The 16,471-nt window shown below is 39.8% G+C and overlaps 1 protein-coding gene across 2 annotated transcripts; it reads right to left on the minus strand.

The window, feature by feature from the left end:
- Nucleotides 1-394: 394 nt before the first annotated feature.
- On the minus strand, nt 395-16,072 carry ufl1 (UFM1-specific ligase 1). 2 transcript variants are annotated; one of them, XM_083898827.1, is made up of 19 exons: nt 15,890-16,072; nt 15,612-15,757; nt 14,643-14,671; nt 14,073-14,170; nt 12,743-12,857; nt 12,352-12,482; nt 11,811-11,869; nt 11,557-11,703; nt 7,993-8,168; nt 7,718-7,897; nt 7,502-7,628; nt 6,275-6,397; nt 5,929-6,049; nt 4,968-5,134; nt 3,561-3,691; nt 3,361-3,441; nt 3,182-3,267; nt 2,058-2,238; nt 395-799 (listed from the first exon to the last, which is right to left on the minus strand). In XM_083898827.1, exons 1-19 carry the CDS (start codon nt 15,964-15,966, stop codon nt 599-601), a joined length of 2,376 nt encoding a protein of 791 aa, XP_083754953.1. In that variant the 5' UTR covers nt 15,967-16,072; the 3' UTR covers nt 395-598. The 2 variants fall into 2 exon arrangements, with proteins under 2 accessions (XP_083754953.1, XP_083754952.1); XM_083898826.1 differs by having other exon boundaries at nt 395-805.
- Nucleotides 16,073-16,471: the final 399 nt, after the last annotated feature.

A 16,471-nucleotide genomic window follows, 5' to 3' on the forward strand; every position in this document is an offset into this window, starting at 1 on the left:
GTAAGCAAAGGTCAGACAGCATCTCATTGTGGACCAGGAAACCTTTAAGCACATACTCAGTATTAATCAGTAGGCTTTCGTTACCCTCTAGTGTCCAAAAGGCGAGTTGCACGTTGAAATTCAAACATGCCAGAAGAGGGAGACAGAGAAACTACATTAAAAATCATCAAATTCCATCAAAAGATCCAACATGCAGTCATAAATTAAAGTGTGATTCTGTAATTGTAGTTTATTAAATTATTTAATATGACTATTTTTGTATAAGTTCAATTACTTTTTTTTTAGTTGGAAGCTGTAGCAGAAATATACCTCAGACTTAACTTTGCTGTTTAAATATGTTCAGAAACATGTGAATGAATGAATGAATGGAGGGGACTGCACATGTGTGTGAAGTTTTAATGAAGGCAGGAAAATCACAACCTCATTGAGGACGTTCATTCATGTTGGCTATTACAGCGAAAACATCCCACACAGGGATTAAGTTCAACAATTTAAGATTATGTCCCTGTGGATAAGATCAAAAACCGATCTTTTAAAGGACTCATCCCAACATTTAAGACCATAAAAGCATTCGCCGCTCGTCTCCTCTTTGAAATGTTTAGTCCTCGTTGACGGACGCCTTCCTCTGGGACAGAACCAACGCCTTCACCTGAGGCATCAGGGTCAGGAGCTGTGTGCGGACGCTGCGGGCTTCCTCGTCCTTCTCACCTTCCTCCTCCTCCTCCACCTCCTTCCTGCCCTGACTCTGGCTCACCAGCTGCTTCACCACCAGGCTCTGGTAGGACGACAGCAGCTGCTGCTGCTCCTGCGACGACAAAACACGATGATGCAACATAAACAAACGGTAAAAAAAAAAAAAAACAAGAAAAAAAAAAGAAGCGATTGAGCAGACCAAGCGTTGTAACAGATGGAGATTCGCAACAGCTGCTGAGTCTGAAGAGTGGATGTAAACAATATGAATTAATGTGAAATGGTGCCAACGTTTGCCGACGCATTTAGAGCAACAATGAGGCAAAAAGGAATAAAATCAGCCATTATGTCTGAGATAAACCTCAGCCTGAGGGTTTTCACACACCTGCAGCTGCCTGTTTGGTAAAATGAAGTGACCGTTTTAACAACATGCACAAGCTTTAAACTGGTTGTTTTGCAATTAAGTTCGTTATTGTCATTAGTCATATCTTATACAGGGTCTCTGCAGGTTTCAACAAGTCAAATTTAAGACTTTTTAAGACTTTTTAAGACCATAATGAATACAATTTAAGACCCATTTCACATCCATACTGGCAAAAAAGTAAAAAAGACATGAAGGAAAATTGGAGCCACAAATTGTTGAAATTGCACTTACCCATCTTATGCAAGCTGCGGGCTTTCATTAATTCTCCGCTGCTATGCTAAGCTGTAACACACCGTGGCGTGCACACAGCACACTAGCTAGTGGTGCTCGATAAATTCTCACCGTGCAGCACAGGTGGCCTACTTTAGTTCCGTGTTATAGTTGTTATCACATCCTCAAAAATTGAAACATTGCAAAGCGAGACTGAAGTTTATGAAGTAATTTTAAATAAAAGTAATGTTAATAGATTTTTAAGACCTTTCAAAATTGTATTTAAGATCTTTTATGAGATTTTAGGAGAATTTAAGACATTTTAAGGCCTTGAATTCAAATGATTGGATTTAAGACTTTTTAAGACCCCGCGGATACCCCGTTATAAGAGAAGATTAAATAATGAGGAATAACTTGACAAAAGTCACAATACCTCCCAAACGGCAACAGATGGAGAGCATGACAAAAACAGTATTACAGTGTGGTTGTATGAGATCAGCTTAAGAACTTCAAATGTGTTATTTTGTGACCAAGTGTCAATTTAAACTGAGGTGGTGATAATATGATATTAAACAACAACAACAACAATATCCATGACTTATTATTTATAAGCTTGTTTTAAATTGGTTCATTGATCATACTGATAATAAGAGTGATGGTGCTATTTTAGCATGAAAAGCAGTATGTTACAAAAGCATCGCAACGTCAGAGGTTGAGTCTTCGTGGGACGTACCGTGGATATTCGCCCTATGAGTGTGCCGATGATCTGAGGCACGCAGCGTCCCGGAGCATGCAGCATACAGTTGGTGCTGGTCTGGAACAGCAGCACACTGGTCAGGTGGAGAACCAGAGCTGCATCCTCAGTCTGCTTCAGCTGCTCCATGAGAGCCTGACGGTGCTGGAACAGGACTTGTCTGTCAACAACAAACAGTCGGTAAATAAAGGAGCCCATGGCGGACAGTCAATTCTGTGATTTTATTATTACATTTTTGGAAAACGGTATTAAAAACAATAAATGCGTGTGTGCACCAGAGGTTGCGCTAGAGTTTTTCGTTGTCTCTCATTTTGACTGACAGGGTCATAAAATTCCCGTCATAAGCTATTTTTACTGGTCACTTTAATTTATTTAATTTAAATGATAAAAAATATTCAATTGCATTTCATTTAAATTCATTTTTAATTAATATTCAGTCCAAAAAAGTCCAAACAAATAATCCACACCGTGGATACACACATCAAGCAGAATATGAAGAATATGTAACTTTTTCTCCGCAGTAACAAAAACATCTGACTGTGGCCCCAGTAGCTACATATGAACAATGAATAGTGAAATATGAGCGGGTCACAGACGCGCTCCAAAGCCTCCTGTCCATAGCTCTTTAATGCGCTGTCAGCACCGTCCTCAGCCAGGAGAACTCCCGCTCCCACTGAACTCTGTACTCCCGCCTCACCTCCTTGCTGCCGCTTCCTCGCTCCGCCAAGGCCAAAGGCTGAGTTTGTCCTTCATGCATCTATCCCTCTTTTTTCACCTCTTTTATCAACATCGTTATTGGGCTTTTTAAAGAAACTTCTTACACTCAACTGTCGTGACATTTTTCTTCTTTTCTACTTTCTACTACAAGAGCCAATTACTGTAATATGCTCTTCGCTACCAAGTGGTCAGGGGTGTGAATTGCAATCTGTCAAAATGACAGATGGCCCTCAGATTTTTCCGTCGCCGTTTTAAAAAAACGGTCAATGACGGAAAATAATCTGTTAACGCGACCCCTGGTGTGCACATTAGTTTCCTTTCCTCTATCCCATTCTTTTCTATTGAAAGTGTTACTTCAACAATGACAAATCAAACATTTTTAGTACCTCTCCTTCTTCTTGTCTCCCTTCTTCAGCATGAATCCACACACCTCAGCACAGATCTCAAGGTTGGTCACAAAGTCTTCAATGGACTGCAAAGAAAAAAGATGGAGACTGTGTTTTTTACTCCTTCAACAGAGGCAGCACGTGACAATGAAACCGACAGTGAAATAACATGAACTTACTTTGCCATTCAGGCAGTTGTGCAGCTTCATGAGTGGACCTTTGGTCTCCTCCGACAGTTTTCCCAAAATCTTCACTCTGATCTGCAGCAAACACACGACACATCACCTTCACTCATCACTCTTGTCTTTTGATTTCACCTCAAACACAGAGGAGGAGGAGGAACATGAATGAATCAACAGCAGCAGCAGTGTTTCCTGACCTCGTTGGTGATGGAGCTGGGATTCTCCACCGACATCATAAGGTCACTGGCCAGGAAGTTAACCAGAATGTTGGTGACATCTGTGCACACAGTCTTCAGAACATGCTTGGCAATGTGCACCTGGGCTTCATCTGCATGGATTAAATATGTATGTTGTTTACAAACCAGGATATGGCTTTGGTAAACTGTGCAGCTGGGCAAAAGAAGACAAATGTGAGAGACTGAAGGTTGTTTTACTTTGTCCATGGAGAAAAACTGCAATTTTAGGACAGCACTGCTATTCTACTGTTGCCTTGATCGATAAGTTAGTGTTGCTGAGGTAAATCACAGCAGAAAATAAACACCAAATTCACAAAATAACACATTTTAACTCACTGATGAAGGCTGAAGTGGATCAACTCCTGTAAAGGGATATAAAATTGCTGATTTTCCCCATGGAGTTTGGTGCAGAAAAATAAGTGGTTAAGGTGACAACACCTTCAATTACCTGCTGTTACTGTGGACATAAGCTCGTGTAGATTTCTTTAGGTGAACCTCTGTTAAGTGGCTAAAATCTGTTTTTCATGGTGGCAGGAGGCATGCACATTGTTGTCAGTATCTTATGCAACCACACTTGTTATTTCTCTGTATTACTCTGTTTTAACCCATTGATACCGGGAAAGCATTGGCGCACTTCTACCATAGACGCCGATAAAGTGGATTCGTCAATTTTCGGGGAGTATAATGGTTCCTCGCAAAATTGTTTTGAAATTACTTCTAACAAACATGGAGGACTTTGACAGCGGAGAGATTTCTGAAGGCAGAGTTTCGTCTTCGATGACATCATCGCTGATAACTTTGAACGCGCTGAACAAATCGACCGGGATTTATGGTTAAGACATAATTATGTTTAAAGACGACGAGGTCGGTGATAATGACGATAAATACCACCGTAATCAACGGAGTGTTTACAACCGCGCACCAGGGGTGACCAGGGATTTACCTGCAGATGCCACAGCACTGTAAGCATCATCACCGTCACATGTGAAGCAGACTGTTACAGTCATTACATGCTGTTCTTGTTCTTCACACTCCATCAGGACTAAATCAAGGCACTGACACAAGTTGATATTACTTTATTTTCTTACTGTTTTTTAATTGAAAATAGTTAATTCACTTTAATTTTAAATTTTTGTATCTAAATAAAGTTAATTTCACAGAAAAGCCACAGGTGTAAGCTCTCAAATACTTTTTGAATTGTGTTCCTATATCTGCTACAGACGCTGAGAAATCAGTCATTTAGTAACCATTGAAGCTCAGGTTTTAGAGACATTTTTTTCCAGGCGCTTCAGGCCTTAATGGGTTAAAGCATTTTTTGTTCATAACAAAAAATGCTTCTGTGTGTGTGTGGCTAAAAAGAGCATTTACCAGAAAAGAGCTTGGTTCCCTTCTCAAAGAGTCGGATATTGTTGTAGAAGTTGGTGATCTCCTCCTGTAGATCCTTCATGCTCTTCTTCCTGTTGGCTCCTGATGAGGAGCTGGTGGAGGACATGAAGACTGTGCGCAGCACCTCCTGATAGGCTTTGGTCAGAGGCCTGCAGAGACATGAGGTGGGAAGTTTTCAGAATCTCTCGAATCGATTCAGATGGGTCACAATTCGGTAAAAAAAACAAACACAAAAAAAACAACCTACTACCCTAATTTAACAACTTTGGAGTGATTGTGATGTTAAATGTCTCTCCACTCCTCCTACTGTTTGTTAGTGGAAAACCAGCCTTGCGAGATCAGGGCTACCGACCTGGAGTTGTCAGAATAAGGCGATATCGCGAAACACATTGCTTCAAGGCACACACACGCGCCCATGCATGCACACCTCTAGCAAAGTACTGGCTATAAGATCAAGGCAGTGATAGTGTTATTTTCAATGTTCATCGTGGCAGAGACAAAAAAAGAACATCTGACTGGGCTTTTTTCTCTTTCTAATTGTGAGATTTAAAAAACACAGAAGTATGGAAAATGGATGTTGACCGGCATGGACATAGCTCCACATGTTCGCCGGCTCCATTTAAAACAAATGCACATGGCCAGGAGAGGAGAAGGGCGGGGGGAAGGGAGAGGGGAGTGTCAGCAGTGAGTTTTTACAACAGAGAGGAAACTGTAGGGGGCGCTCCAGAGAGAAAAATGTAAAAAAAAAGTGACCAAATTTTTAAAGTTCTGCTTTAAAGTTATTTCAAAACGGAGGTCTTTGTTTTCTACTTTGTTGTAAGGCACAGGTCTTTTGAAACAAAACGGGCTATGCCTAAGTAAAAAGAAAAAGAAAAAAGAATCATGATTTTGGTTTTTTGACACCTACAAACAGGAACATTGAAAAAACAGTGGGTGTGTGTACCTTACTAAATGGTCAGCCAGCTCAGAGAGGATTTCTTCAGGGCAGTCGCTCACTCTCTTCTCTAAAACAGCCACAATCTCCTCCTGGGCCATAAAGGGCGCTTCGGTGTGTTTACTGCGATCTTGGCAAAAGGTAACACACAAGCTAATTATTCTCACAGGGAAACTACAATTAACTTTGTTTTCATGATAAAAAAAAAGAAAGTTAACAACCCAGGGGAAAGAATTGCAGCCAAGCAGCCACTACGCTCTTGTTACAGTAAAATGCCTCACTGAGCAGACTTAATGTACGTATAGAGACATTACGTCCCGCTGAAGATGAAACGGCTCTGTGGCCTTCACTGTACTTTGCTGTGAAGGTCCATTCTCCTCATCGCTGTCCTCGTCTCTCCTTCCTTTCTTCTTGGTTTTACGAATACGGATCTCCCTGGCGTTGCCTCCACCGCCTGATTTCACGCTGCCACTGCCCTCTGAGGGACAGACAGTTCACAGATGATCAATAATCTGCGATCAATAACATTGTTTGGTACGAGGTGTTGTGGTTCACAGAGTCACAACCAGCCTGAGACTTGGACACACGCTGCCACTGAAATCATGGCTGGACATAACAAGGACATAAGGACATAACATAAAGGGTCAGATGATAAAATCAGCTGAATTCTATATCTTAAGAACCTTCTCAGGTGCTTTGTTTCACCATTAGACAGCCTCTACTCAACTAGAAACTGAAGCTGGTGTAACTTTGAAAACCTGTTCATCTCTGTACCAAACTCCATATAGAAAATTAATGATTTTACATCACCACACACATGAGTTGTTGATCCACTATTAAGTTCAAATGTGTTATTTTGTGACTTCTATGTTTGAAATCCTGTTTGGCTTCACACAAGTGACACAATCTTATTAAATGAGGACCAGTAGACCAGGAGCTCCTGTGCCTCTAGGAGCTAAAAACGCTGATTTTCTTTATGGACTTTGACGCAGGAGAGCACGAGATTATAAACGTTCTTTTTCTGTCAAAAAAGTATTTCTAATGATGGAATAAACAGCAAATACATTCTTAAGACAGCACAAACTTAAAGGTACATTATGTAATAAATCTAAAGCAACTGGCCATAAAATCCTCCTAATATGACTCAGGGATAATGTTCATATAACAAACTGAACTCACCACCAACAACAGTACAGACAAAATATTAATAAATTTTTTTGCAGAATGCAAATCATGTTTTGCCATGTGGCGCCACCTACCGACATTTACCAATCATTGCAGTCAGTAGAGTCTCAGCTGCCGAGCAACCATGGGTTGCCAGTTATGTCAGAAAACGTAACCTAAAATAACTTTTTCAAGTATTTTGAATTTGAATGCAGTAACTGTTTTTGGCCACATTCTTACATATGGCACCTTTAAGCAGGCATGTTTTATTTGACTTTATATGACTTTACCGTACGTCCCAGCTGGCAGTAATGTTTTCAGTTCCTCCATGTTTCAGGCTGGTTCCTGGTGAACCACTAAGCACCGTTTGTTTGTCAGAACCTCAAACATTTACACTTTTCCATCTTTATTCACAAACCTGTAGCCTTCTTCCTGCGCTCAGCTTCTTTCTTCTCCTTTTTTGAAGGTGCTGAGCTCTCAGTCAGTATGGATACCTGCTTCAAATCCTCTTCAGTGATCACAAACACTGGGTTGTTCTTGACTTCCTACAGACAGAGAAACAAAGATGGTTTGTAATGGTGTGTAAAGCAGGAAAAAACGTGTTGTTCTCTGTGGACACGCAAATATGAAAGACCTTCTGAGCTTTCTGCTGCATGGCATCATCAAACAGGGAGAGGCAGTTGCTGATGAACTTCTCACTGACGACCACGGTGCCTCCCAGGACTCTGGCAGAAGACTGGATGTCCGTGTTCCTCATGGCCTGGTTGATCAAAATCCCAACATCCTCCATGGACAGGCAACTGGGCAGAATTGGCTACAGAGTCACAGTGAGAGTGAAAGACCTCAGAAACAATTCTTTCCTTTTAAAATGACAACGTCCTGAATGTGTGTGTGTGTGTGTGTGAGCACCTGAATGTCACTCCATGTGGCAGAGTTGACAGCTTCCTCCACCGACGCCTCCACCTGGTCGACCAGAGTTTGACCCACGCAGGCCGCTCTGAGGAACAGCAGCTTGTTGGATTTGTAGCGTTTCTTGATGTAGCCGGTCGGGTCGGGGATCCCCAGCCTGACCAACGCGTCAAATTCTGCAGGAAGTTGACTCCATCAGTTACAAACGACACTACCGCAAACACAAACTTCACACAGATACAATATGATGGGAGTCTGTGTATTACAGCTGACAAAAAAATACTAAATCTACCAAATCTGAAAAAACACAATCACACACTCTACAGGATTAGTGATTTTTGACGATTAACAATTAGTCAGTTAATTATTGTTAAGAATTTATCAGATTAAAAATGTAGTAATAATAAATATACATTAAATTAACAGATAATGTCAGTTTTAGGGAGTTAATCGGTTAATTGTTTTGTCCACAAAATGCCGGAAAATGTTGAATAATTGTTGATCAGTGTTCCCTGAAATTTGCAACGATGATGTTCTCAAATGTCTCAATATTGTATTGTTGTTATGTGGAGGAAATATTCTCATCAAGAAGCTTATTTTAATTATTAAACAAACACTTGATTTAATCAAAATATTTTCTGATTAATTCAGTAATCAATTGATCAGTGTAGCCTTAGTGTGCAGTGCAGATTTTGACATTGTTTGGATAAGAAATGGAAGCAATATCTAGAATATCTATAAAAGCAATGTATATATATCGCTCAACAAATAAATAAAGGATACATGAGGTAATGCATTGTACAAATACTATGAGGTATAACAAATATAATCACCATGCATGTTTTATGTCAGATGCGTGGAATGTTTTTTCATCATTTTTATTTTTATCATGAAGAAATATTTTGGCATCTTTCCCGGCTGAGTTAATGTTGTTGTATTAGAAGTAATCCAGCCTCATCATGCTTTCACTTTATTCCCACAGTAAATTCATTTACATTTATTGTTTCACTTTGTGAAGAGTCACTCATTTCATTATAGAACACAACACTATTGTGGCAACTATACGGTTTATTCCACTGTGGTAGAGAGTGGTAATGTTTAGGACATTATTATATAATGTTCAGCACCACTTACTGGTTCCAAACAGTGACATTAAATTACATTTTCAAAGTGGAGCTTGCCATCAGCTCAGAGACTGCAGCTCATCAGCCTCCATCGAACAGCAGCAAATGTGAAAGCTATGAATAACATGAAATAAGCAGGAGCTTTTAGTGTTTACTGGAGCTGATCCATGGCTGTGTTTGCAAATTTGATGAAAAATACCAATGTAATCAGTGACCTTTTTGTTGATGTGTTATGTTAGCCCTTTTTAATGCTGTGCTAATGGTTATGGACAGTATGTGCTGAAATGATGGAAAACAAAACGCTTTCATTCATGCAACAGCTCAGGAAAACTATGTTTATGCAAAATGCAGCTGTCACAGAATATGTGCAATATACACTACATGTATGATTCTATGTAATGGATTATACTTATGTAACTATTTCTTTTTTTATTTGTTTGTGGAACTGTGCGTGTGTTTACCCACTGAGACTGAGAGTGAAGTCAATTTCATTCCACTGAAAATTAAATCAAAGCCTCAAATCAGCTCTGGAGAAACAAACATGTCAGCATCTCAATTTATGTTCCTCAACTTTTTCATTAAAGGGTGCAAAAACAAACTTGCAATAAAATACCTGAATTGAGTGCATTGGAATCTAATTTAAGCAGAGTGAGTGCAACCACAGCCTGAGGGGACGACGCGTCTTAAACTTAGATGCAATTGTAGGTAAATTGACTAAACTTGACCTGCTTTTGTTTTATAAGGAGTTATTCAGAAGAAATACTGCACGGATCAAAATAAACTGCTGGATCTCTGACGCTCTGTTTTAATAGTTTGTTTTAAAGTGTGGTTGAAAATGCTGACAGACAAATGACAAATTAAACTTCGTATCACTTTGTCACATGCTCCCTCCCTGCACAAAAGGCCCATGAATAAAATGTGAGATTTTACTTTGCAACAGCCAGGAGTTGTTCATCCACTACAGCCTCGTTTACTAAGTTCAAATGTGTTGTGATTTTGGTCTTTTAATACCTTTGTTTTGATTTACATAAGCGACACAAACATAAACTCTTAGAATCTAAGGATCTTCAAACAGGGTCAATCAGAGTAGGCTATTCAACCCTGACAGACGGTGCATATGTTTCTCAACTTTTCTGAGCGACAGTCCCGGTGCCAGCGTGCAACGATTACATGAGGCATAGTATAAGAAAACTTGCTGCGCTGCTGAGGAGCACCTGCCGAAGCCTGCCTGCACCGACAACATAACGTAAGATGTGTGATGGGTTCAAGGACAACTGGAAAATAGGAATTTGGATTTACACAACTCTTCATTTTGGTTTTAACAAGTCAATGGAGTTTCTTCCGAGTTTTGAGCACATCATAGACTGAAAACAATAAAATAAAAAAAATTAAAAAAAAATTCTGGCCGCAATCAGTAAAAATATTGTTGTCGATGGATTGCAACAAAAAGTCAAACGTTGCTTCATATGTAATGCCTTAGAGAAAAGAATATTGCGTCATTACCCACACTGCATTGCAACACAGGTATCAAGGTGACGTACGAGTTAAATGTCATTACTATATGATGTGTAATTTATGTCAGACTTACGAAAGAAGAAATTAACCCCAGGTCTTTGAAATATGAATGAATTATCTCACTATCGAACACGCCCACCGCGCAGTGCCCCCAGAAGTTTTTTCACTTCAACAAAGCTAGGGGGCACTATCTGCAGAGAGGAGTCTCCCTCATGTACTGTAGGCTTGCATCTCTAATAGGTATGGGACTTTATTGTCGACAAAACGATCTACAATCGACACTTGCGCACCTCGACAAAAAAAAATGTATCAAAAAAAGTCAAAGTGTCACAAACACGTGAAGTTCGCGACCAACGAGGTTAAGGAAACTGTGCACGAAAAGGTGAGCTTGCTGTCCAGGCTCCCTGCGCTCTCAGATGATGGTGCGCATATTGCGGAGGACGAGTCACCAGCCCAGTTTTGTGAATGGAATAGGTGAGGGCGGGTCGGTAAGGTAACTATGGAGCTTAGGCCGCTGTCCGTGGTGCTCAAAGGCTGGTTTGTAGGATGAGTGTGTGGCCAGTCACCTGTAATGTTACCCTACATAACAACAGCAGTTCTCTACAGTGGCTGTGCGTGTCTAAGCGCGTGTGTGCGTGCAGTGGGAACGAGCTTGCGCTAATGGGTGGTGATGGGGGTGGACACAAGAATAAGCCGTCTACACGAATGAAGACGGCATCTCACGCAGTCAACATCCTGCACTTTGGTGGACACAACCAGCGCAGGTTCAGGACACGTGGGCCTCGACAATCGAATCGCAAAATGTCGTGAAATTCCAGTTCCTTTATCTCTAAGACGTTATCCCTGCCAATGTGTACATTACATCCCATCCAATTTGAAATACTATCATATATGAAATAAAAGGCGACAGCTCGAGTCAACATACCTAAATATCCATTCTGCTGGATGAAAGAGTCAACCCAGGCATTCTGTGTTTTGGCGTAAATATCGGGGATGTACACAGCTTTGTCCTGACGGCCTCCAACGATGCTTCCCTTCAGACGTCCAGTGTTCACCAACTCCTCCAGAACAGCTGGACAAAAAAACCCAAAACAACACCAAAGTAAAAGTAAAAACACTGTGGAACAATGAACAACAAAACATAAACAACTGTTAAACATGGGACAAAGCTCTCCTTACAGTAGAGAAGATGCTCTTGAAATCCAAATGTTCCGATCATGCTGCTGACAGGCGTTGGCCTACACAGAAACAAGCACATTTGACATACATTTTTTTTTTTACAAAATATTTTTTTGTTTAAACCAGTTTAAACTAGGTGTTTCAACTATGGCTGCAACTATTGATTATTTTCTAAACTGTTGATTAATCGATTACTTGTTTGGTCTATTAAATGTCAGAAAAGTTGTTCGTTGTTTCCTGAACCTGGAAACAATTATGCTGCCAAATGTCTTATATTGTCCACAGATGATCAGATCATCTCATCCCTAAAAATCAGCATATATATATAAAATATATATATAAAAAAAAAATTACTTGTGTTCATAAGTGTTAATAATTGGTAGCGTTGAACTGTGGCATGAAAATAAAAAGGGCATGGTTAGTTGGTTAATTCACTGTTTGCAACACATCTACCTGAAAAAAAATCAGAACATGACAAGTATGACAAGCTTGCAAATAAATGCCAGAAGTTTGTGTATGGGGATTATAATACACTGTTCACCTTGTGATGGCGCTGAAGAGCCCTCGTATTCTGGCTTTATGTCGTGAGACAAAAGCTGGTGTAAATATAACTCCTCTGTTGTACTGGTCCATTTCTCCCTGGATTAACTTCCCCAGACGCTTTGAAAGCTCCTGATATCAAAAACACACACAGTGAAGTGTAGCAATAAATGAGTAAAACCATGTATGTATACAATACATATGTGTAAATTACAATGACCTGCAACGTGTGAGAGCAATTGCATGTGGGAACGTGATGTCAGACGTTTTGACCCTACTGTATAATTATACAGCATAAAGAGGCTAAGATTACCAGCGGAGAGGAATTTGTCCCTGATTTGAATACTAAGATGAGATTACGGACTCTGTGTTGTAAAGGTGATGTTTCTCACCTCCATTAGGAAATCTCCTGGCAGGTCGTAGTTTTTGCAAAGCTCAGCGATGCTGATCAGACCAGCCGCCTGCATTTTGTCGTTCACCTCCTCAGCTAAGCGGTCCAGGTACGAGCTGCGGATGACAAGAGCTGATCAAATGGAGGCTTACATTTGCTTCTTCAGAAAAATAATCAGAATCTGGTTTATTACAGAGTTTTATGAACATGGAATCTGCTCTGGTGCTATGGTGCTTAACAAACAAAACACGGTTTGGGCCCAGGTTTAATATAAAGCCATGGTTCTCAAACTGTGGTACGTGAGCTTCCTCTGGTGGTACATGAGCTGAGGAATTCTGACTGGAGTATGTAGAAAATGAAACTAATAACAAAAGAAAAAATACATAAATATAATACTAATAATAATTAGAGTCATCTTAATTATCTCTCTAATCTAATGTCACTGTACCAGTGTTTGAAGTATATGTGAGGAAGTGGAAGATGCAAATCATCTTATTGGGGGAATAAATCTGCCTCCTGTGAAAAGTCTGTGGCTGACTTTGCTCGGCCTATTTGTACCACGTTGCTGACAAGAGTGCTACTTTGAGAGCTCAGAATTTGGCAGTAAGGTGGTATTTGAGAACCACTGATATAAAGAATACACAGAATTCCATTTTGTGTGTAGATTGCTGAATCGGGGTGAAGACTAATAATTTATTAGCTATTTGAGTCTAACTTTAATTTACATATTTTAACTGGCAAGGACCAATAAATATCAGGTGACTAATGGAGTTACATCGAAACAACACAAACATTTTTCCGTACTTTTTTTCCCCTTTTCCATACTTATCCAGACCTGGAAATTACTCAAATTAAATTCTATACTTTTCCATGCTGTGTAGGAACCCTGTATATTACGTCAATAAATGAGGGTGTATATCTACATTAGGGGAGGGCATTAGCAACAATGCTATTCGAACATGTTATTATTTGTCAAATATTCATAGATTCGGAACTGCAGCACATGAGAGCTACTAAAAGAAATACAGGGTTCACGGGGTGTTGAGTTAACAGGCACAACAATATACATTCAAAAAACCTTGTAACTTTCCTCACTTCTGCAAACACACAAAGTCCCGTACCTAAATGCTCACTGTAATAGATGCGCCACAAATTAGGTAGTCATTGGAGTAGAAATGATAAAACCATATATTTTTTATATTTTTTGTATATTATCAATACTCTCAGTAACTGACTTTTCGAATACATCTCATCCCTAATCTACTTCCTGTTTTGAGATGAGGCAAGTGGATTCCACTCCTGCAGGAGAGCACTAAAAGCGTCATACTCACTCATCAATAAGCTGTCCCAGTATGAGCTGAACCCCTTTGTTAGACTTTGCTATGTCACTCGCTCTATTTTCCACATGGACCCAGTCAACATTGATAATCTGGAAGGAAAAAGATAGTGAGGATTGTATTCTGGTTCTCAGCTTTACATTATCATCATATAGTGCAAGACACAGCTAATCACACACACTAATGTATCACATTACTCACCTAATAAAGTCTACACCTGCTTAAGTGACCGTTAAACATTTTTTGGAAACTAAAGCTCCCAAACTGTCCAATCTACTGCACCAAAGTCCATCAAAATCACAGGAGCTGCTGGTATACAGCTGCTTCATTTGGCAAGTTTGTGTTATTTGGTTAAATTAGAACTGAACATTTCAAACCTGACCAAACAACACAACTGAATTTAGGGGCAGCAGTGGATACCTCTGTGTACTGTGATGCAAAAATTTGCTCCGTTTTTTCATAGACTTTGGTGCAGCAGACTGAACTCTTTAATAAGTGACAAAAACTTTGGTTTCCAATATTTTCCAAATGTCTAATTAAACAAAAACATTTTCATATACACACCTGCTGCAGGTCAACGATGTTGAGTCGCCCTGTGAAACACAAATGCAGAACTTATTTATTTATCATGTTCACTTCAGAATAATTGTTAATGCAAATATAAACAGCCAATCACATTGCAACAGCTCAATGCATTTAGGCATAGCGCAAGATGTGCTGCTGCAGTTCAAACTCGGTATCAGAATGAGGAAGAAAGGTGATTTAAGTGACTTTGAACGTGCCATGGTTATTGGTCCAAGTCTCTCAGACCCTGCTGATCAACTGGGATTCTCACACACAACCCTCTGGGATCCAAAACATAGAAAGTATCCATTGAGCAGCAGCAGTTCACTGGGTTAAAATGCTTTCTTGTTGCCAGAGGTCTGAGGAGAATGATCAAACTGGATCGAATCGAAAAATTAGAGGCAGAAGCCACTGCCACTTTATCGGTGTACCTAATAAAGCGGCAGGTGACATGCTATTATGATGGGACAAGATATTGTCTTAGATTTTGGATATTTTCATATCATATGGTATCTGTGATGACTCTTCCTGGTCGATGGTGTTGAAATTGATAATCATTACATTAAATAAATTAGTGAAATTCTATAATTATTGATTACATTTTTTTAAAGGAATAAAAAAGAACATTTAATAACACTTCTTAAATCAGAAGCCTTACTATTGTGTTATAGCATAATTGATTTATAGGCAATTTCACTGTTTCTAAGATTCTAATACAAGTAAATGTCATTCATTTAACACTAAAGAGCCAAAGACATAACGAAGGTAATAACTGGTCAAAAGAAACACGTTGTATGCAACTTTAAATAGCCTGATATATCTCGTATATGTAGTCTGCAGACATTATTTCTAAGCCATATTGCACAGCCTTACATAATTATTGATCGGATTTATATCGTGACGTACAGTATATGATATAGCCCCAGGGCAACTGGGCTGTATTAGGTGAATAAGGGCCGTTAGACTCACCTCCATGGACATAGAGCTCATCTCGGATCTCTCTACTGATCTGTGCCGGGGTAATGTACTCCTTCCCATCGAGTGTGTGCACCACGTCCAGCTTCTTATCCTGAACCAGTTTGGTAATGATTTCAATACAGTTCCTCTCTGACAGCCTGCGGAGAGTTTCACAGCAACATCACAAGTGTTTTCCAACAACAACAGCAGCTGTCCACAGAGAGGAAACAATTCACAACACATAGACTGAGTTAGCTAACATTAGCTTAGCTGCTACTCGTTGCGGTTACCTTTGCACTGTGTCAGCAAACTGTGCTCTCTGGAAGTCAGCGGCAAGCCGGCGAATTTCCTCCCAGTCTGCCGCCATTGTTGAAACTTTATGTGTCAGTACCGACGCTCGTCTGCCAGGTGACAGTTAACCATTCACTGTAATGAAGCGTTGACTAAACGAGACAGCTCTCTGCTTACTTAGCCACACGTCAACATTCAGTGACGTAGTACGGTGAGCCACAGCGGACAAATATCTATGACAATGGCTACACAATTTCTGTATTACTAATACAATGAAGAAAGTTAATATCAAAATTTCACACAAATTACGGTATATTATATATGTATGTACACATTTAAGTATATGTTTCTAAATTCATTTAGGCATTTGAGGCTCCGTACATTTCCTTCATACGAACAGATGCAGGGGAAGTTAAATATTTTGGAAAAGAAGAAATATGTACAGTTTCAGAATAAAAGCCCATCAAACTGTGAAATACGACACAAATTACATACGATTTTGGATCCAATTTAAGAGGAAACGCCCAGTTATCACAGACTAATTCCAGGGTTTTAGTATAGGACCCTATAGTGTGCCACAG

This window comes from Microchirus variegatus, assembly GCF_963457635.1.
Source record: "Microchirus variegatus genome assembly, chromosome: 12".
Lineage (NCBI taxonomy): Eukaryota > Metazoa > Chordata > Actinopteri > Pleuronectiformes > Soleidae > Microchirus > Microchirus variegatus.

Excerpts from the sequence above, each read along its gene's own strand:
- ufl1 (XM_083898826.1), bottom strand. The coding sequence starts at position 15,966 with ATGGCGGCAGACTGGGAGGAAATTCGCCGGCTTGCCGCTGACTTCCAG. Across the intron at positions 3,268-3,360 it reads ACAACTGCCTGAATGGCAAA|TCCATTGAAGACTTTGTGAC; the intron begins GTAAGTTCATGT and ends TTTTCTTTGCAG. Across the intron at positions 2,239-3,181 it reads GGAGACAAGAAGAAGGAGAG|ACAAGTCCTGTTCCAGCACC; the intron begins GTACTAAAAATG and ends TGTTGTTGACAG.